Source organism: Eupeodes corollae, chromosome 2, assembly GCF_945859685.1.
Source record: "Eupeodes corollae chromosome 2, idEupCoro1.1, whole genome shotgun sequence".
Taxonomy (NCBI): domain Eukaryota; kingdom Metazoa; phylum Arthropoda; class Insecta; order Diptera; family Syrphidae; genus Eupeodes; species Eupeodes corollae.
The window spans coordinates 108788508-108809222 of record NC_079148.1 but is presented as its reverse complement, the minus strand read 5'-3'; the positions used below and the strand labels follow the sequence as shown (position 1 = coordinate 108809222).

At 31.8% G+C, this 20715-nt stretch overlaps 2 protein-coding genes across 3 annotated transcripts; both read left to right on the top strand.

The window, feature by feature from the left end:
- The first annotated feature begins 946 nt into the window (after positions 1 to 946).
- Positions 947 to 9700, top strand: LOC129946540 (uncharacterized). Of its 2 annotated transcripts, none has more exons than XM_056056765.1 (8): positions 947 to 1623; positions 1738 to 1894; positions 8033 to 8179; positions 8235 to 8443; positions 8506 to 8711; positions 8831 to 9039; positions 9109 to 9214; positions 9282 to 9700. In XM_056056765.1, the coding sequence occupies exons 1-8, from the start codon at positions 1006 to 1008 to the stop codon at positions 9613 to 9615; spliced, it is 1986 nt and encodes a 661-aa protein (XP_055912740.1). In that variant the 5' UTR covers positions 947 to 1005; the 3' UTR covers positions 9616 to 9700. The 2 variants fall into 2 exon arrangements, with proteins under 2 accessions (XP_055912740.1, XP_055912739.1); XM_056056764.1 differs by lacking the exons at positions 8033 to 8179; positions 8235 to 8443; positions 8506 to 8711; ... (1 more) ...; positions 9109 to 9214; positions 9282 to 9700 and adding exons at positions 1962 to 2108; positions 2171 to 2379; positions 2442 to 2647; ... (1 more) ...; positions 2994 to 3099; positions 3166 to 3591.
- A 2769-nt stretch (positions 9701 to 12469) lies between these two features.
- On the top strand, positions 12470 to 15258 carry LOC129946889 (uncharacterized). The gene is made up of 8 exons (XM_056057257.1): positions 12470 to 13149; positions 13319 to 13475; positions 13550 to 13696; positions 13756 to 13958; positions 14027 to 14232; positions 14334 to 14542; positions 14625 to 14730; positions 14797 to 15258. Exons 1-8 carry the CDS (start codon positions 12526 to 12528, stop codon positions 15128 to 15130), a joined length of 1986 nt encoding a protein of 661 aa, XP_055913232.1. The 5' UTR covers positions 12470 to 12525; the 3' UTR covers positions 15131 to 15258.
- The last annotated feature ends 5457 nt before the right edge of the window (positions 15259 to 20715 follow it).

Genomic DNA, 20715 nt, shown 5'->3' with positions numbered 1-20715 from the left:
TATTGTTTTTTTTCTAGGCATATTAAGTCAATTTGTAAACATGTTTTGAGTTTTTGTACCTGTTCTTTTTTTGCTTAATACATCGGATTATATCCTCAAAATGTTGACAAATTTGTTAAAAACTTATATTGAAAAGTATTTTTATAAAAAGTTTTCTAATTTGTCGTTGTAAACTTTGAACTAAAAGAAACAACATGATACAAGAAACTTTCGTAAGAATAGTTTGTTTCTCCAGAATAGTTAACAAACGCAAGAAGTTTAGATATAACGCATTGGAAGTAATTGAAATATCCTTAACAAATTTAAAATTTATTTTCTAGTTCATGTTACATCATACCTAAAGTATTTAAAAAGTTTGCCAGAAATTCCTACAAACGAGGACTCATACATTTACAAAAACTGTATTAAGTGTCATCAGACGCGTAACAACGATACGATTTATTACAATACAAAAAATATTGAACTAATTTGCATTATTTAACAAAAATTCTGAAAATATCTTTGAAGAACAGAAATTTAAAAAATATGGGACAAATATCTTAAATAAAAAACATTTAAGACAAAATGCAAACAAAAGAAGTAGAGTATTTAAAAATGTAAGAAGAATTCAAAGTCTTAATTTTTCGAGCGAGTGCTCGAAAGTATCTTAAGTTAAAATTTTGTTTCCAAATGTACGTAAGCTTGTTCCTACCACAAAAATAGCTTGAATAAAAAAAAGTTGTTTTATATATTCATCGCTTATTTTTGAATTTCATAACTACAAACTTGTGTTTGTATTAACACACGAATTCCCAAGAAATTACAAAAATAAATACTTAAATACTTTAAACAGTTGTTTCGGCTTTACTTTTTGCCACAAATTAAATTCAAAACGTAACATTCTCGCTTTAGAAATTCATATAAATAGCCATGATTTTTCGCAAATTTCTTTATAGTTTCATTGCGAACCCTTGACGGGATAGTTCGCGTATTTATATCCCTTCTGCGACACTTAATTTTTACAAAATGCATTTGTTTAAATATTCCGTTGTATTGCTCACAGTATGTCTGCTTTTGGCGAATAAAGTCAAGGAAACCGAGTCTGGAAGTATCTTCGAAGATATTACTACTGGCGGTTTGCCAATATTGGCTTCAATGGCTGGTTTGACATTTACAGGACCAATCGCCCCAATTATAGTTGGTTCATTGTTGACCATATCACTTGCGGCAAAACTGTTGCAAGAAAACAACCAAGAAGCAGAACCATCACCTCTAAGCAAAGCTGATTTCTTGGAACAAAATTCAAAAATTTCTGACTCACTTAAGGACATTAAAACACAAATGTCACAAATGGGAACACAATTGACTGACACTGTGGAAACTCACGAATTATTTGAAGACATGCGCAATGCACTCGATACTCTATGCGAAACAGTCACTGATAATTACGACACGATCATGGATCCTAAAGTCAAAGGAGTATCGAAAGCAGCAAGCTTGCGCGCCATGTTGGAGTACTTCAGTACGTTTAGACAGACTTTGAAGTCATTCGTGACAAAATACATCAAACCCAAGGGAATGGTTTCAGCAGCAGGTGATGTAAACTTATTTTACGATTACATATTGAGAAGGAATCGTGTGGCGGTGAGTACTTACGACTTTTGATACGTAGAAAAATTTAAATTTTTGATAAGATCTTAAGACCTTAGAAGAACAGGTTTTTGAGTTATTGTGTTTTTGAAATAAAAATTTTCACAGAACGAAAATGGAGATGATTGCTATTTTGAAGCAGTGCACACCAAACTTTTCAAATCCTACATGTACATTCTCAAGTCTCTGACTGACGCCTATGTAATGGTCATATCTGCTCACACAGTTCAGTATCAAAGTGAATTGAAGGAAAGCAAGGAAAGCGGTAAGTACAAAATTTAAGGTGAACACAAAAGTACAGAAAGATGCCAATCATCACTATAAAATTTTAGAAGCCCACGAAACAAAAAAACTGTCTATAAAGATTCTGAACCAATATAAGAGTGACATGAAAGCATTGATGGAAAAAACAAAATGGGCCCTGAATCAAGCACCCAGGGATATTCGAAGCTGTGGAAAGTTCGAATACATGAGAAAAGGTGTGTTTTTATTGTACCTAGTTAACTAATTTCACTGAAACACTAAAAACATTCAATTTTAGGGGACAGTTTTGATAGTGTATCATTCGCCGTTATATTTCCTAAATTTAAGGATTGGAATTATGATCGCAATGCTCATTATTCAATGTTTAGTGGACCAAGCTATCAATGTCTTACTCGCGAACCCGATGTTAAAAGTAGTGACTTTGAAATTACTAACTGTACAGACGCTGGTTTGAAAAGACCTGCTGCTGTCAAAGCCTTTGTTGATGTAAGCAATTTACGGTTTATAGTTGCAGTGGTCTTGAGAACTTTATTTTTATTCACTTTTAGCCTAAAAAAACCAGCTGGCCATTGGTCTACTTGTTCAGTAGTCCATCATTCGGAGCAGATCAAACACTAGGACACAGCGTATCAACACCTGGTCTTGTTAAGCGTGAATTTTCTTCTACTAAGTCTTGCTTCTCAGAGTTTTGCAACGCTTACAAGAAAAAAGTTGTCGGTGTTTCCACAAAACTTGTTAGTGCTGAAGAAGGAAGGTAATTTCAATAATTTGAAGAAAAAAAAAGACTTAGCTTGAACTATGTTTTTCTTTTTTTTAACTAAGCGTCATCACTGGAGTACGATTCGTAATAAAAGATAATATTATTCACATTGAAATCCAAGAGGCACCATTCGTGGATGACTTAAATATAGACAAAGATTATCTTTATTGGACAGAACAACCAAAATCAGATGAAGTCTTGTATCTTGATTCCAAAATCAGAAATTTCGAACTTGGTGATGTCGAATTGCCACCAAATCAATACATTAAAAGTGAGATTCATATTTTTCTCTCATTATCAGCAGATTTTTATTGAACTTTTTCTATTCTTAACTTCTTAGCAATTCAATTTAAGTTGAAAAATGAAGAAGAAGGACTTATTGGCTTATACATTAACGGAATAACATCTGAACGAATTGGACAGCAATGGTATCCAGGTGCTAAATCGTAAGAAACTAACTTTTATTGTAAAGAGGTTTTGGAAAATTTACATAATTTTGATCCATTTTACAGGAGTGAAATTCCACTAGCAGGAAGTGAAAGCCCTGATAAATTTGCTGATGCAAAACATTTAGTATCCAAACCTCCCTTAGCCAACAGACCTTACCATGTCAGTCTTCAACCAACCGATTTATACAAAGAATTCGGTATTTCAACTGTTCCAAACTTTGATTTAAGATCCGTAAGTTCCTACCCAGCAGCACCTGTTGCAGGAATCGGAATGTATCACCACACTGTTAAGGGTTCCGGCGGATTCCTTGCACTGAAACTTATTCAACCTAACATGGCTCCATATGTCGATTACAATGTAATTGAAAAAGTTATCGATACATTAGTGAAACTGTAATTCAAATAACAAGTGGGTTTGTTAACAATGTTATACAAGTTTTACCAAGACGTTGCTTGATTTAAATAAACCAAAACTTTTAAGTGATGTATTAAAAACATAAAAAAACCTTTTGTTTATTTTTCAACAAATTAAATTAAACCTTGAAATCTAAAGAACTTTCTTTTATGAGTTGAGTTGATAATTGGAAACCCAACTTCAAAATATATCAACTTTTTTCAATGTGTGTTTTTATTTTCACCAAATTCTTTATCTTGAAGCGTAGCGTCTTAACAAATTATAAATGTAGCGGAGTTCTTTCTTCTATATCAATAAAATCTTATTTTAAGAAAGTAGCGATAAATGTCTTCAGCTTCCAACGTTATACGATTTTTATTCCTTATTTCTTCATCGATAAAAATCTCTTAACCACACTCCTGGAAGAAAAATCATTTTTTTGAAGTCAAGCTTTGACTTTGACTTTCGGTACTATTTTTTTAGTAGCTTCCACAATTTTCTATAGACCGAATTCTTTCCAAAACAGAATGAGTGCTATTATATTGGTGTCTTTTTAGTAGGCTCCTTAGGAAATGAAATATACATATCAGTTCATTTTTGATCTTCGGTAACAACAGTTGTCATTTGAGTTGCATAATTTAAACTCGGCATTGGGACGTCTTGTCTTTGCTGGTAATTCTTGTTTGCTTTTTAAAATATTTCTTCAATTCTTTAACCGTGGCTTGAACACGGATTTCAAATATTTAATAGCTTGGATGTTATTTTCGGTCAAAGTCAAAAATTGTTTGAAAATAAGTTTTTTTGAATTATTTCTAGCCGTTCGGATCCGGCCTAAAATTGTAGGTCCCTTCCATTCCTGACAACAGTACTCGCACACAGGAATGGTTGAGAGTTGTAAGTCACTAGGCCCTGGTTCACAACGGACTGTTGCGCCACCCTATTTGATTTGATTTGAATTATTTCTAGCTTTTGGACTTCTTTAAACGCGTTAAGGTTAATGCTTCACATATTTTGTATAAAAACTTGAGTTTAGTCCTGGAAAGAGAAGAAACTACATATTTTTGTCTCCAAAGTTTAAATGCTAAAATACAACACGTTTTCTTTGTATAAATTAATAAAATCAAAGTCAAGAATTTTATTTAAAGGAGAAAAAAACGAACCACTATAAGAATAAACACCTTACCTTAAAAACAGAAACTATTCATGTTTGTTTAGTATATATTAATGTTCATAATATGAAAATTTTGTTGATTTTTTTAGATTTTTCATTACAATTTATGAATTCTTTAGCTAATATAAAATAATCAACACAATTTTGTAAACAACGAAACAATACCATCATATTGTTAAGATTATATTAATAATTTAAAATTGTAGATTAAATTTTTTGTTGACATAATTTTTATTTCAAATATTTGCACAAATGCTACCATTTGTTTAAAAGTATCAACATTTAATTGATAAATTTGTTTAGTGATTATAAAAACTGATCAGGAATCTTAATCAAATATTCTTACTTAATTTTCTAATCAAGGACATATGTAAAATTTGATTCTGGGAATGTTTGACAGAGGATTCAGGCTTCAAAATGTGTTAAGTGTATTCGAAATTTAATCTTTAATTTGTTTCAAAACTAAAGACATGCATTGATTGATGTTGAAAAAAGGAGAAAGTGGTGAGCATCCGTTGTTTTTTTAGCCAACCCAACTGAGGAAAATCGGGAAAGGTTTAAGAAAGCCAGGAAGGCAAGTAACACCCATATTCGAAGAACCAAATGTTTGCATGATCAGAAATTATGGTGAAAAATACTGCAATATCCCAAAGACAGGAAGAATTTTTTGTCATTCGTAAAAAACATGCGGAAGAATTCCTCTTTCTCGGTTCCTACGCTTGTTGTCAATGACACTCTTTTAGTAAGCTCTTTTGATTGAATGCAAGGCAGTTCGCTGAAAATTGCACCTTACCTGATATTGCCATTGCTCCCCTAGTTATTGAACGCGTAAATGATTCTAGGGAACCAATCTTTTTTTCGTAATCGATCTATGGCGAGAGTTCTTAAAGGTCTTAACATTCATAAATCTGTTGGTCCAGATAGTATCCCCGCTATTATTCTGAAGAAGCTTCCTTCCTCGCTAGCATAACACTGCGTAAGCTTTTCCATCTATCTTATTCTTCTAGGCTCGTTCAAAGCAAGTAGTTGGAAAACCGCATTTGTTTAGCCAATCCCAAAGAAAATTATCGACAGATATCACCAGCGTCCTTTCTTTCTAAGTTAATAAAAACGCTGATTAATTACCAGCTTAAGAAATATCTTGATTAACGAAAACTTCTTAATGACCGACAATACGGCTTTCGTAGCAATAGGTAAGCTGGTTATCTCATGGTTCGACTCACCGAACACTGGAACAAGTAAGATTATTGCACTTTATATTTAAAAGGCATTTGATAAATTCAGGCATTTTTTTTTTGTCGAAAATGCGTGCATTGCATTTTGGTATTGACGAATTTCTCCTTCATTGGATTAGAAACTTTCTTTATATCCGTTCAATACAAGTTGTTTTCGAGGGATTCAAGTCTGAAACCCATTTTTATAAATGATCTCCTGTCTGCTTCTTCTAATGCAATACATTGTTTCGCTGACGATAGCACTCTTAGCTTCTTCCAGACTCACAACCCTTCTCTTCAGATGTGGAACTGCAATAGCATCAACGAAACTGAAAATCTCGACATCCTCGAAATGTGCATCAGCAACCTCCTTTTGTGGAGCGATCACATACGTGATGTCAAAAATGCCGCAAGATGTCTAGGTTGTTTGAGAATATGTAAGACCTTTTTTTCTTCATCTGATCTGGCTACAATCTACAAGACCTATATACATTCGAACTTGAATAAAACTCTCATCTCTGGGCTGATGCTCCAGTAACTTATTTAAGCCTCTTAGACAGTATTCAAAGAAGAGCTTTTAAAATTATTGGTGGCATTAACATCATCAACTCGGTTATGTCACTCGAACATCGTCTTAAAGTTTCTAGTCTCAGCCTTTTTTATGGACTATGCTCTAGTGACATAGCCAGATGCATTCCTCCCCTTAAATAATTTAACCGTTATACCTGTTATAATGTCTCTTTGACATATAAAAGGTATACCAAATCCTTTTCGTGTTCTCTTATCGTAAAAATAAAGTAATAGTGATTCCTGTCCTACTCCGGGTAAAATAAAAATTCAGACACCAGCTTCTTGATAGATCACATTTTTTAAGTTTGATATTTTCGTTACTTAAACTACTATTTCTATTTATGTACTTAATGTAACTATGCAAAAATGTGTGTAAATAAAGATTGATCAAGTTAATTTAACAATGATTGTAAAACAAACTAATAGTTTGAACAGATGTAGATAGTTACATTGTTTGTTACCAAAAACTTTAGGTCTTACGTAACATTCTCGCCTAAAAATCATATAAAAAGTAACGGTTTTGAAATAATATCGTATAGTTTAATTACGAATCCCTGGCAGGGAACTTCGTAATTGTATTCGTTGTGAATTTAATTTCAAAAAATGCATTTATTTAAATATTCTGCTGTATTGCTAACAGTATGTTTGCTATTGGCGAACAGAGTTAAGCAAACCGAGTCAGGAGATATCATCGGAGATGTTGTTGTTGGCGGATTTCCAATAATGGCCGCAATGGCAGGTGTGGCTGTAACAGGACCTATGGCCCCAATTTTAGTTGGTTCATTGCTGACCATAGGACTGGCGGCCAGACTGTTGCAAGAAAGTCAAAAAGAAGAAGAACCATCACCTTTAAGCAAAGTTGATTTCTTGGAACAAAGTTCAAAAATTTCTGAGTCACTCAAAGATGTGAAAACACAAATGTCACAAATGGGTGCACAATTGACTGATACCGTGGAAACTCACGAATTATTCGAAGACATGCGCAATGCACTTGATACTCTATGTGAAACAGTCGCTGATAATTACGATACGATCATGGATCCTAAAGTCAAAGGAGTATCGAAAGCAGCAAGCTTGCGCGCCATGTTGGAGTACTTCAGTACGTTCAGACAGACTTTGAAGTCATTTGTGACAAAATACATTAAACCCAAGGGACTGGTATCAGCAGCAGGTGATGTAAACTTATTTTATGATTACATATTGAGGAGGAATCGTGTGGCGGTAAGTACTAGATGTTATATGTTGTGAAAATTATTAGTGACTGCATCTGAATTGAAAAATGAAAACACTAGGAATTTTCATGAAAAAGTGAACATAATCTAGATTTGTGTATTAAAAATAAATTTTACAGAATGAAAATGGAGATGATTGCTATTTTGAAGCAGTGCACACTAAACTTTTCAAATCCTACATGTATATTCTTAAGTCTCTAACTGACGCCTACGTAATGGTCATATCTGCTCACACAGTTCAATATCAAAGTGAATTGAAGGAAAACAAGGAAAGTGGTAAGTAAACAAATTAAACTAAATATCAAAGCACCCAAAGGTGCCAATTATAAAAATCGTTTTCAAATCTTAGAAGCCACCGAAACCAAAAAATTGTCTGTGAAGATACTCAATCAATACAAGAGCGACATGAAAGCATTGATGGAAAAAACAAAATGGGCTTTGGACCAAGCACCTAGGGATATTCGTAGCTGTGGAAAGTTTGAATACATGACAAAAGGTAATTTTTGTAAATCAAATTAATGCACCAACTCATTTAAAACATACAATTTTAGGACAAAGTTTCGATAGTGTATCATTCGCCGTTACATTTCCCAAGCTCAGGGATTGGAATTATGATCGCAACGGTCGCTATTCAATGTACACTGGACCAAGCTATAAATGTTTTACCCGCGAACCCGATGTTAAAAGTAGTGACTTTGAACTTTTCAACTGTACAGATGGTGGCTTGAGTAAACCTGCTTCAGTAAAAGTCTTTGTTGATGTAACTATTTCACATTTTTTGTCGGGTGTAGAAGTTTTAAAATTTCTTATATATACTTATAGCCGAAAAAGACAAGCTGGCCATTGGTTTACTTGTTCAATAGCCCAACGTTCGGAGCAGATCAAACTCTAGGACACAGCGTATCAACACCAGGTTTAGTAAAACATGAGTTTTTCTCTACTAAGTCGTGCTACACAGAATTCTGCAACGCTTACAAGAAAAAAGTTGTCGGTGTTTCTACGAAAATTGTTAGTGCTGAAGAAGGAAGGTAAGTTCTTATTTTACTTTATTTGCTTATGAGATTTTTTTTTTCTTAAAAACAAAGCTAAAATAGCATTGGATAGAAGGAAGCAACTAACTTAAATCTATATTTTTGTTTTACACTAGCGTTGTCACTGGAGTACGATTCGTAATAAAAGATAATATTATTCACATTGAAATCCAAGAGGCACCATTCAAAGATGAAATGAACGTAGACAAAGATTACCTGTATTGGACAGAACAACCAAAATCGGATGAAGTCTTGTATCTCGATTCCAAAATAAGGAATTTCGAACTTGGTGATGTCGAATTGCCACCAAATCAATACATTAAAAGTGAGATTCATACTTTTCTCTCATTATCAGATAATTATTATTGAACTTTGCCTATTCTTAACTTCTTAGCAATTCAATTTAAGTTGAAAAATGAAGAAGAGGGACTTATTGGATTGTATATTAACGGCATAACATCTGAACGAATTGGACAGCAATGGTATCCAGGTGCTAAATCGTAAGAAACCAACTTTTATTTCAAAGAGGGTTCTGAGAAATTAATATAATTTTGTTTCATTTTATAGGAGTGAAATTCCACTAGCAGGAAGTGAAAGTCCTGTTAAATTTGCTGATGCAAAACATTTAGTTTCCAAGCCTCCTATAGCCAACAGACCTTACCATGTCAGTCTTCAGCCAACCGATTTAAATAAAGAATTCGGTATAGCAACTGTTCCAAACTTTGATATAAGATCCGTAAGTTCCTACCCACCAGCACCTGTTGCAGGAATCGGAATGTATCACCACACTGTTAAGGGTTCTGGTGGATTCCTTGCACTGAAACTTATTCAACCTAACATGGCTCAATATGTCGATTACAATGTAATTGAAAAAGTAATCGATGCAGCAGTGAAACTTTGATATGTTATTAGGTTTATAAAGGGTGTAATTTTTAGAGGTACATACATTTTAATTGGAATAAAATAAAGATGATTTTCTAAATTGACATGAAGTTTACTGCTTTAATGAAAAGATAAACGTTGCCATTATAATTTAAATATGGTGTTTGTCATATGACTACCCTTGCTGGTTTGGACGTTGTCAATCGATGAACGACTCAGTCAGAACTCATGGTTCTGTAGCTACTACTGTCGATTGTAGCATTTCGGTCAAAATAGTTTTTAAAGAAGCACAAACAAATTTTTCCATCAACCCATAAGTCAATCAATTGACGTATCTATACAACCAAATAATGGCATTTGCATCAGTTTTTTTATACGTTTTAAGGCTTATAATGATAATGACTGCAAAATGTCAACAAAACTCCATTTCGTTTGAGTGATTGTGTTCCAATTTTTGACTGTTCCGATTCAACAGGAAAAAGGAGTCGAAAAGCTCTAGGTCACTTGATTTACAAATAGTAAATTTATTGATTGCTATTTACTGATGCTCATCAAATTGGAACAATTACTTAGTAGCTAACTTCACATTGATTCCACTTGTTTTGTTTTTTGCGACACTAGTTCTGCTAACAAAAGCTGAAAACTGTTGTTAACATTGAGCGCATTTATCAATGTAGTCACTACGTAGTAAACAACTAACTTTTTGAATGCAGAATTGCAGATGGCACTACTTTCTATATGTTAGTTATAGCTAAAAAACTAAAGATAACAGATGTCACTTTATTCGATTGAACCTGTTTCATAGCAAGTTTTATATCCATAACGAATTCCAGAACTAGAGATGATTATATTTCCTTGACATACTTGCTTAAAATATTTTGGTGATGTAGTTTTCAATAAGTTCATTCGTCTATTAACGAGTGAAAATGAAAATGGTTTTAAAAGATGTCCAAGCAGGAATCTAAAATCGAAAAAGCGTTATAACTCGAGAAGTAAGCAAAAATTAAATGAGGAATAAAAAGTTTTCTTTTAAAAGGTCCGCCACCTTACGTTTTTTTAACAAGTGCTTATTTCGTGAATGGTAACACTTAGCTCATGTCTGATTTGACAGATAATTAGTTTTATCCTTCCGCTGAACGAATATGGTTTTTTTTACTCTTGAACAACGCTATGAAATATTGCCTGCAATCGACTTAGAGAAGATCCAGATTTTGCCAAAAAAAAATTATGAAAACTCAATTTGATCTTGGCGGGTATTTAAACAAGAAAAATTGTCACATTTGGGGCACAGAAAATCCGAACGCATACATTGAAAAGCCAATACACCCAAAAGGAGTCACTGTTTGGTGCGGACTATGGTCTTCTTCTTTCTGATTTTTGTATATAATAAAATCTTTTCTTCCCCAATGATTTTTAGCCACTCGGAATTGGCTGAATTTGGTAACGTCGGAATTCAGTGCCACTCAGCTTTTTTGATGAAGCGAGCTAACGTTTTTAAATTTCAGCATTCCTTCTTATTCACCCGAATTACCTAGCTTATGTTAAGTCATTATTCAATTACCCTACCGGCCTACCGGCCGGTCTGGTGTCACTTCCAGGAACGATGAACATAGTGATTGCATTCAGCCATATCCTTACAGTTTTATTAGAAGACATTAAAACTGAACATTAAGTTTCATGACTAAAAGTTCAACTTCCATTCAATCAGAGCATTCATCCCCTCCAAATTTAAAAATGGTTAATAATTGTTTAAAATTGACACAAAATCGAAAACAGTCCAACTCGATCCCTTAGCCTTTTAAGAGCCTTTAAAATAAAAGGTGATATTGTGAGGTTTTCCAGTTCAGTCTAAGAGGGGTTAACGGCTTTCGAAATGAAGATTACATTTCTCCATATGCTATTAATATAGGTTGTGTTCAGATATCCTCTAAGTTTATCCACTTTAATCTGAACAAATGCGCCTTAGAGCATAGGAGTATCATTTGTGACGAAAAGGGAGATTGTATACAAACAATATTAAACATATTTTCCTATCCGGAAACAACGTTTCAGGAGTACAAATTTATCAGCTGGTAAAACAAGCTACCAGTTCCAAGAAACGTATCGTGTTAGAACATTATATTGTCAACAAATGTATACCAGATGCACAATAAAGAAATTATTATAAAAAAAAATTGTTTTATTGATATAAGTTTTATTTGAAAAGTTGGTAGAAATGCCTCTAAATCTTCTATTCACAAAGGTTATTCATAGGTACATTGTTAATGTTGACTCAATGTCACGAGGCTTACATTATAGTCAAATAAATGTTTTTAAATCACAAGGGCGTAAGTAGATTTTGAGCATGTTAAGGGGGCACTTTAATTTCAGTACATATACATATTAAATTAATTAATTAATAAAAAAATACATAAAAACAAGACTAAATAAATTAAATTATTGTAAAAATGTGAAAAGATGAATAACTTAATATGGAAACTTTTAATGCTTTTAGTTGTCATACCCAATTTTATGTTAAGGAACGTTAGATAAAGCATGCCTCTTTAACAATTTCTGCATTATGTTTGCATATTACTTCTTGAATCGAGCATTAATAGTTCAATTTATTGAATAGTTTCATATCGTTCAAATTTAAGATTTTTTTACTTTACATGAAAGAGTCTTAAAATAACATATTTTGGTTATTATAAGTAAATTTGAAAAAATATGTAACACAATTTTAACAATGTCGCAATTAAATTTAAAAAAAAAAAAACAATCTTGTTGTTTGAACAGTTGGGGTATGTTTTTTCTGCCAAAACAAATTGTCTCGCACTTGAAAAATCATATAAATTAGAATGGTTTTTGATTAGTTTCTCATAGTTTAATTTTGAACTCTTTGCAGATTAGTTTGTGCCACAATAATTCTTGAACATTAGGTTTAAAGAAAATGCATCTGTTTAAATTTTCTGCTGTATTGCTTACAGTATGTTTGCTATTAGCGAATAATGTTAAGCAAACTGTTTCAGACCCAGGAGAAATATTAAAAGATATTTTCATTGGTGGATTGCCAGTATTGGCTTCAGTAGCGGGTGTTGCTGTAACAGGTCCTATGGCCCCAATTTTAGTTGGTTCATTGTTGACCATTTCACTGGCAGCCAATTTGATACGACAAAGTCAACAAGAAGAACCAGAAGAGCTTCTATCCTCGAAGGATTTCTTGGAGCAAAATGCGAAAATTTCTGAATCACTTAAGGACGTAAAAATTCAAATGTCAGAAATGGGCACACAATTGACTGATACCGTGGAGACACATGAATATTTCGAAGACTTGCGCAACGCACTTGATAATCTCAGCGAAGCAGTTGCTGATAATTACGGTACGATAATGGATCCGAAAGCCAAGGGAGTTTCAAAGGCAGCAAGTTTACACGCCATGCTGGATTACTTCAGTACGTTTAGACAAACTTTAAAGTCATTCGTTACAAAATTCATCAAACCTAAAGGATTGGTATCAGCAACAGGCGATGTAAACTTATTTTACGATTACATATTGAGAAGGGATCGCCAGGCGGTAAGTACCTGCAAAAATATAGTTATTTGTACAACTTTAGAGATTAACGGATCTAGATAAATTGTAGTGAAACTCTACATTTTTAAATCTATTTCTAAAAAATGACTTTAAATAATAGAATTTCACTTTTGAAATCAATTCGATATTAAAATAAAAATTTTTTTTTCAGATCGAAAAAGGAGCTGATTGCTATTTTGAACCAACACATACCAAACTTTTTAAATCTTTCATGTACATTTTTAAGTCTCTCACTGATGCATACGTGATGGTCATATCGGCCCACACAATACAGTATCAAAATGAAAGGAAGGCCAACAATGAAAATGGTAGGTACAAAATTAATGTGAAAATAAATGTATGCGTCTTACTATCCTTTTCCATTATCTGTATTAAATTTTAGATTCCTATGAAACACAAAAACTTTCCTTGAAAATACTTGACCAATACAAAAGTGACATGAAAGCATTAATGGAAAAAACCAAATGGGCCTTGAATCAAGCATCTCGGGATATTCGAAGCTGTGGCAAGTTTGAATTTTTGAAGAAAGGTAAGTTTTGGTTTTCTTTTAAATGTGAAAGTAAAAAACGTCTGAAACCACAATTTTAGGAGAAACATTTGACAGTGTGTCATTCGCTCATATACTTCCTAAATTTAAGGACTGGAGCAAGAAGACTTATAAAACAGGTTTCTTCGAATCCGAGTTTCAATGCTTTAACCGTGAACCAGATGTTAAGAACATTGATTTTGAAATTGTTAACTGTACACGCGCTGGTTTGAAAGTTCCTGGACTTGTGAAGGCTTTCGTTGATGTAAATATATTCTCTTCTGAAAGTTTGTATGAATTTATTTGAAAGCTTTATTCTTTTTTCAACTATAGCCGAAAAACACTGACTGGCCTTTCATGTACTTGTTCAATCGACCAATATACGGAGATGATCAAACATTGGGACGAAGTGTATCGACACCTGGACTAGTAAAGCGGGAATATTTCTCTAATGAGGATTGTGTCACAGAATTCTGCACGGCTTACAGAAAGAACATTGCCGGAGTTTCTACTAAAGTTGTTAGTGCTGAAGAAGGAAAGTGAGTTTATCGAAGTAAATTTTGAGTAACAAAACACAACAATAACAAACTCATGTTTCTCTTTGTAAAATATTAACATACTCTTATTTTTTATTTTATAGCGTAATCACTGGAGCACGATTTGTAGTTAAGGAAAATATTATTCATATTGAAATTCAAGAGGCACCATTCGTAGATGAATTGAACGTGAACACAGATTACCTCTATTGGACAGAGCAACCAAAATCAGATGAAGTTTTATATTTCGATTCCAAAGTTAAGAATTTCGAGCTTGGTGATGTCGAATTGCCACCGAACCAATATTTAAAAAGTAAGATTTTTAAACATACTTTATTTGTACAGTTTATTTCAGAATATTAACTGAAATGGTTTTTTTCTTCACTTTTTATTAGCAATTCAATTTAAGCTGAAAAACAAAGAAGAAGGACTAATTGGATTATATATTAACGGAATAACGTCTGAACGAATTGGACAGCAATGGTATCCAGGTGCAAAATCGTAAGAAACAAACATTTATTGCAAATAGGCTTTGGAAAATTAACATAATGTTGATCCATTTTACAGGAGTGAAATTCCACTAGCAGGAAGTGAAAGTCCTGATAAATTTTCTGAGGCTGAAACTCAAGTTTCCAAGCAACCATTAGCGAATAGGCCTTACCATGTAAGGCTCCAACATACCGACATGAAAAAAGAATTCGGTATTTCTACTGTTCCATTTTTGGACACAAGAAGCGTTTTTACTAGTCCAGCTGCACCTGTTGGAGGAGTTGGAATGTATCATCATTCTGTGAAGGGTTCCGGTGGATATCTTGCACTTAAACTAAGGGCACCTAATATGGCTCCATTTGTCGATTACAATGTTATTGACAATTTTATTAATACATTTGTAAAAGTTTAATTTTAATTTATTTTAATTTGTTTATTAGAAGACTTGTATTTTGTACATACACCTCACTTAAGCTTACAAGAGCTACATTTTTTTATTTTAAATACAAGGCTTTCAAATAAAAACAAATTAAAAACTGAGTTCAATTATTTCCTTTCACATGGTCCTGCAACCATTTTCACTATGCAACAAATTTTCAACAAACACGTATTATGAAGTTATTAAAAATTTACAAAAAGTTAAACTATTCGGTCACATATAGTCATAATTTCTACCCTTATAATCAAATTTTTTCGTCCGACTAAACTGCGAGCAGCTTACGGTTTTTATTTTTCAGAACCCACAGCATACTATACAAATATTTGTATGTTCCTATTTATTGAATTTTATATATAAGTAAAAGTTCCATGAAATTACATTTCATTAGCACAATTATAGAATATTCGTTAATCTTCTCACATTTAACCTTTTCCAATTAAATGCAAAATAATACAAACAAAAATCAGTTTGACCTCAATAAATAATTTGTATGCAATAAATTATTTATTAAATATCCACTGTGGTAAATAATAATTGAAAGCTATACCAGCTTTTGCCTATATAGACTATGGGTGGTTGTTATATATGTCCGTATGTGTATGGACGAAATTACGGGCACAGTATTGAAATGGGGTTTTTTTAATCAGACTTCTTCTTTGGTGTCAGGTTTAATGTTAAAATTTCATGTAAGATAAATTCACCAACTTTGAGTATTTATTATAAAATAACTTACTAAGGAAATGTTAAATTTTTATATTTCAATTAAACTAACATTTAAATAATATTTTATTCCAGACAAATAAGTAAGAATAATATTGAAGTGCTTAACTTGTGGCATTTGTTTTTCTTTCTCTTATTGCTTCATTATTATGTATTTTACTTTATAAAATAAATAAAGCTTCAGTCACAGCTTTCACTACCCTTTAATAGCTTGAGTGTGTCCAGAAAGACGTGACAAATCAAATTCAGACATTTCTCGACGTTTCAAGGTCCCAAGAATTTAAATCAAAGATTGCTAGAAAAATACATATGTGTGTGCTTATACGTACGATTGAGATAGCATTTTTTGTAGTCCATGTATCAAGAAATAGTGGATCTATCGACTTCAATATTTTTTTGACATATAAGATGAAACAGCAACATTGAAAAAAATGTAGTGGGTGGTTTTTTTTTACTATAGCAATTTAAAAAGAAGGTGAACCAATAACGCTAGCGAATTGAATTTAAATTTATTTTATATATCATAACGTGATACTTAACAAGTAAATTTTTTAGAATAATTTCAATTAACGTTCTTTTTTATAAATCAAAAAAACTAAAAAAATAATAATTATTGTCAAATCGAATATTCTTGTGAAGAAAAAATTATTTTATTTCCAAAATAATTTTGTGCAACGAAGAATACAGTTTTTTAACACATGGTAAGGTTTTGAGAAAAATCAAACTGACAGTTTTTTTTACAAACAATGAAAACATAAAAAAAATTATTAAAAGTTGGTAAAAATTGATTTTCTACTCTAATATCTTTTCTAAGCTTTGAGATATTTTATCCTTTAAAAAATATTTATGTCAACAATTAGTAAAATTTTGAGAAAAATCTAATTCACAGTTTTTTTTACAAAAATAAAAACTTAAAAAAAACATTACTAAAAGTTCGTAAAAATTTACTTTCAACTCAAATTTAATTTCAAAAATGAAAAATTTTCGACATTAAATTTTTTTTAATATAAATATCCAACTACCAGTTATTTAAAAAAAAATCTACAAAAAATAGTATACGCAAAATTGGTAAACATTCATGTACGGTTCTCAATATCTGGTAAATTATTATTATCAAGTATACCGGAAAGACCGACCTACCTCAACAGGAATGGACCGAGGTGGAGGTGTGTTGATTGCTGTAAATTCGAAGTTCAACAGTAAGCAATGTAAATTGTTAAATGATTCTGATGATATCGAGCAAATCTGTGTGTGTGTCAGCTCTAAAGGTCTTAGTTCTAAGGATTTTTATTTTATTGCAAGCTATATAAGACCACGTAGTACAATAGATTTATATTCTGTTCATATTATTAATATAAATTCTTTAATTAGTGAATTGACAACTGATCAGTATCCTTGCGTACTAGGCGATTTCAATCTTGGTGAAATCGACTGGTGCTTCATAGAAAATGAATTCACATTAGTTCCGTTCAATACATACAAAGAAATTGAAAGTTTAGTTGTCGATTCATTATCTTCACTTAATTTATTTCAAATTAATCATATAACAAACTATCTAGGCAGAATACTTGATCTCGTTTTTATTAATAATGATTTAAAATATTGTATAGAGACTGTTCAATGTCCATTATTAAATAACTCGGTTCACCATATTGCTTTTGAGTTAAATCTTGAATTTTATGAATTTGCACTTCTTTCACCTACTGAAGACAGAAATTTCAACTTTGTGAATGCCGATTTCATTGCATTGAATAGTTTTTATAGTGCATTTGATTGGGAAAATATTTTTCAAAATGGTTCCCTCAAGGACATGTACACAATTTTCAAAAGTATTCTTTTTGAAGGCTTAGAACTTTTTGTCCCAATTTCAAAGAAAAAAACATCATTAAAACTGCCATGGCATAACAAAAGACTAAAAAATCTGGAAAATGTAAAAAATAAAGCCTTCAAGCGTTTCAAATTGACGGGGCAAAATTTTGATAGATTTCGTTTCCTTCAATTTAGAAGAGAATTTGATTTTTTAAATCGTTTTTTATATAAACAATACATAAATTCTACTGAATCAAATATAAGAAAAAATAGTAAATCTTTTTGGATTTTTATAAATTCGAAGCGCAAAAATGTGTCTCATTTTCCACAGTGTATGGAATATGGTAATGAAAAATCTAATGATTTACAATCTTCTACTGACCTTTTTGCTAAATTTTTTAAATCATCTTACAATAAAGACATAATCGAGGATCTCAATTCTAAGTATTCAAATTTTAATGCCGATATAAATTTTGTTCTTCCGCATTTGTCGGTGAATGAAGTCTTAGATGGTTTATGTGAATTGGATGTTTCTAAAAAATCAGGCTATGATAAAATTCCGCCCCTTCTCTTATCAAAATGCTCCTCATCTATCTGTTTTCCTCTCACACTCCTATATAACAAATCACTCTTGTCAGGAGAGTTTGTGGACGAGTGGAAAATATCATTTATCAACCCTATCTATAAAAGTGGCCCCAAACAATTAATTAAAAATTATAGGCCAATCTCGAAAATTTCAGCTATTCCAAAACTTCTTGAAAAAATTATTACTGATAAATTCTATGCATCCGTGAAACAGTTTTTATCGCCTAGTCAACATGGCTTTATTAAAGGTCGCTCATCGGCCACAAATCTCGTTCTTTTCACTAATTTTTGTTTAAATGAAATCGAAAAGGGATTCCAAGTAGATGTACTCTATACGGATTTTATTAAAGCCTTTGACCGAGTCCACCTCGATTTACTACTCCAAAAACTTAAGTTGTTAGGTTGTGATAGATATTTTCTTTTATGGTTAGAGTCATACCTATCTGATAGAAGTCAAATCGTTAACATATCTGGGTATTACTCTAATCCTATTAGTGTTGACTCAGGTCTTCCTCAGGGAATTTACCTTGGTCCATTGCTCTTCCTCATTTTTATTAATGACTTACCCTTAACCTTTCATAAATCTAAATGCTTAATGTATGCTGACGATGTAAAAATGTTTTATCCCATTCGCTCTTTAACTGATTGTTTAAGTTTTCAGATGGAAATTGATCTTTTCTTAAACTGGTGCGAATACAATCACCTAGAGTTAAATTCTTTAAAATGCAAGATTTTTAGTGCAACTAGGTCAATTAATGCTATAAATTATTCATATAACTTCAATCATGAACCACTTTCAAGGGTCGAATTGGTGAAAGATCTTGGTGTGTTTGTAGATTCAAAATTGGATTTCAGAGCGCACATAGATTTTGTTGTATCCAAAGGTAATTCAATGCTTGGTTTTATAAGACGAAACTCGAAAGAATTTAGAGACGTATATACACTTAAAACCTTATTTAATTCATTAGTTCTCCCCTATCTTGAATATTGTTCTATAATTTGGAGTCCATTTTATGCGAATAGTGTACAAAGAATAGAACGAATTCAGAAAAGATTTACCAGATTCGCACTTCGAAATCTATACTGGACCGATGATATGCCGAACTATATTTCAAGATGTGCACTTATCGATTTGAAAGCGCTTGAAGTTAGAAGAAATACTCAAAGCATAATATTTATTAAAGATATTTTATGTAATCGTATCGATTCAATTAAATTATTGTCTCTAATAAAGTTCTATGTCCCGGAAAGATTACTTCGGAACAGACGAGTCCTTTTTTATGTGTCTAATCATAGAACCAACTATGGCTTAAATGAGCCTATCTCGCGATCCTTGACATTGTTTAATTCCGTCTGCAATGAAGTCGACATTGTAGTGAGTAGGGATCAATTTAAACGACAAGTATTAGACTTTTTAACTTATCATATGTAAATCTGTATAATCATACCGTTAGTTAATCAATTAATTGTTTGTATCAAAGCTGTGTTTTAATATCTATTATTATCTTGTAAGCTTATTTATTATATTAAATGTAATCAGCAGACTATATTCCATTGATGAAATAAATAAAATAAAAATAAATAATAGAAGAAATTGACTTCAAAAAATGTTTCGTTCATCCATTTGGCATTTGTTTATATAAGAATTAAAAAACTAAACTAAAAATCTCCTTAACAAAAATTGATTTTGAAATCAAAATATTTCATCATATGCTAAATATTGTTGGTAATTTTAAAAATGTTTAAGAATAATTCAACTGACAATTTTTTCAACAAAACTCGAAAACCTACAAACTTTTAAGCAAGACAAACCGACAGACGGGATGGGAAATTATCAGTGTTGTTCGCATCTAGCATTTTTTATTCTTATGAAAAGTATTGTTTTTAACGTTGGGTAAGATTTTTAGAAAAATCCAATTGAAAGTATTTTTTTAAATAAGGATCAACAAAGAATAACTACGTAACATTTTTCAAAACTGATGTTCGATTAGAATATTTCGAGAATAGATGAAAGTATTGACCTCAAAACAATTTCATTTTATGCATTATTTTGTTTTTATGTTCTTAGAAGAAGGTAACTTGAAGAAATAATAACTTTCAACAAAAACTGCTTAAATTAATAAAAAAAATGTATTGACTAAAAAAATCGGAAACAAAAAAGTTATGAAGATCAAAATAATTATATCATAAGCAAAACGTTATTGCTAGCTTTTATTTATTTTTTTAGAAAAATTCATTTAAGTAACAATTTATTTTTACAAAACACGAAAAACAACAAAAAACTGATAAGAAATGTTGTACAAGCAAGTATTATGAGAACGAAGAAAGATATTGATTAAAAAAATTCATTAATGTTTGTTATAACAAAAGGCAAGCACGGATGGGAATTTATCAGTGTGGGACGCACTCTACAGAATCTATTTCATTTTAAACAATGCAAGTAT

Coding starts and splice junctions, on each gene's coding strand:
- LOC129946540 (XM_056056765.1), top strand. CDS start 1,006: ATGCATTTGTTTAAATATTCCGTTGTATTGCTCACAGTATGTCTGCTT. Junction 8,444..8,505: donor CAGTAAAAGTCTTTGTTGAT/GTAACTATTTCA, acceptor ATATACTTATAG/CCGAAAAAGACAAGCTGGCC. Junction 8,712..8,830: donor GTTAGTGCTGAAGAAGGAAG/GTAAGTTCTTAT, acceptor GTTTTACACTAG/CGTTGTCACTGGAGTACGAT.
- LOC129946889 (XM_056057257.1), top strand. CDS start 12,526: ATGCATCTGTTTAAATTTTCTGCTGTATTGCTTACAGTATGTTTGCTA. Junction 13,959..14,026: donor TTGTGAAGGCTTTCGTTGAT/GTAAATATATTC, acceptor TTTCAACTATAG/CCGAAAAACACTGACTGGCC. Junction 14,233..14,333: donor GTTAGTGCTGAAGAAGGAAA/GTGAGTTTATCG, acceptor TTTATTTTATAG/CGTAATCACTGGAGCACGAT.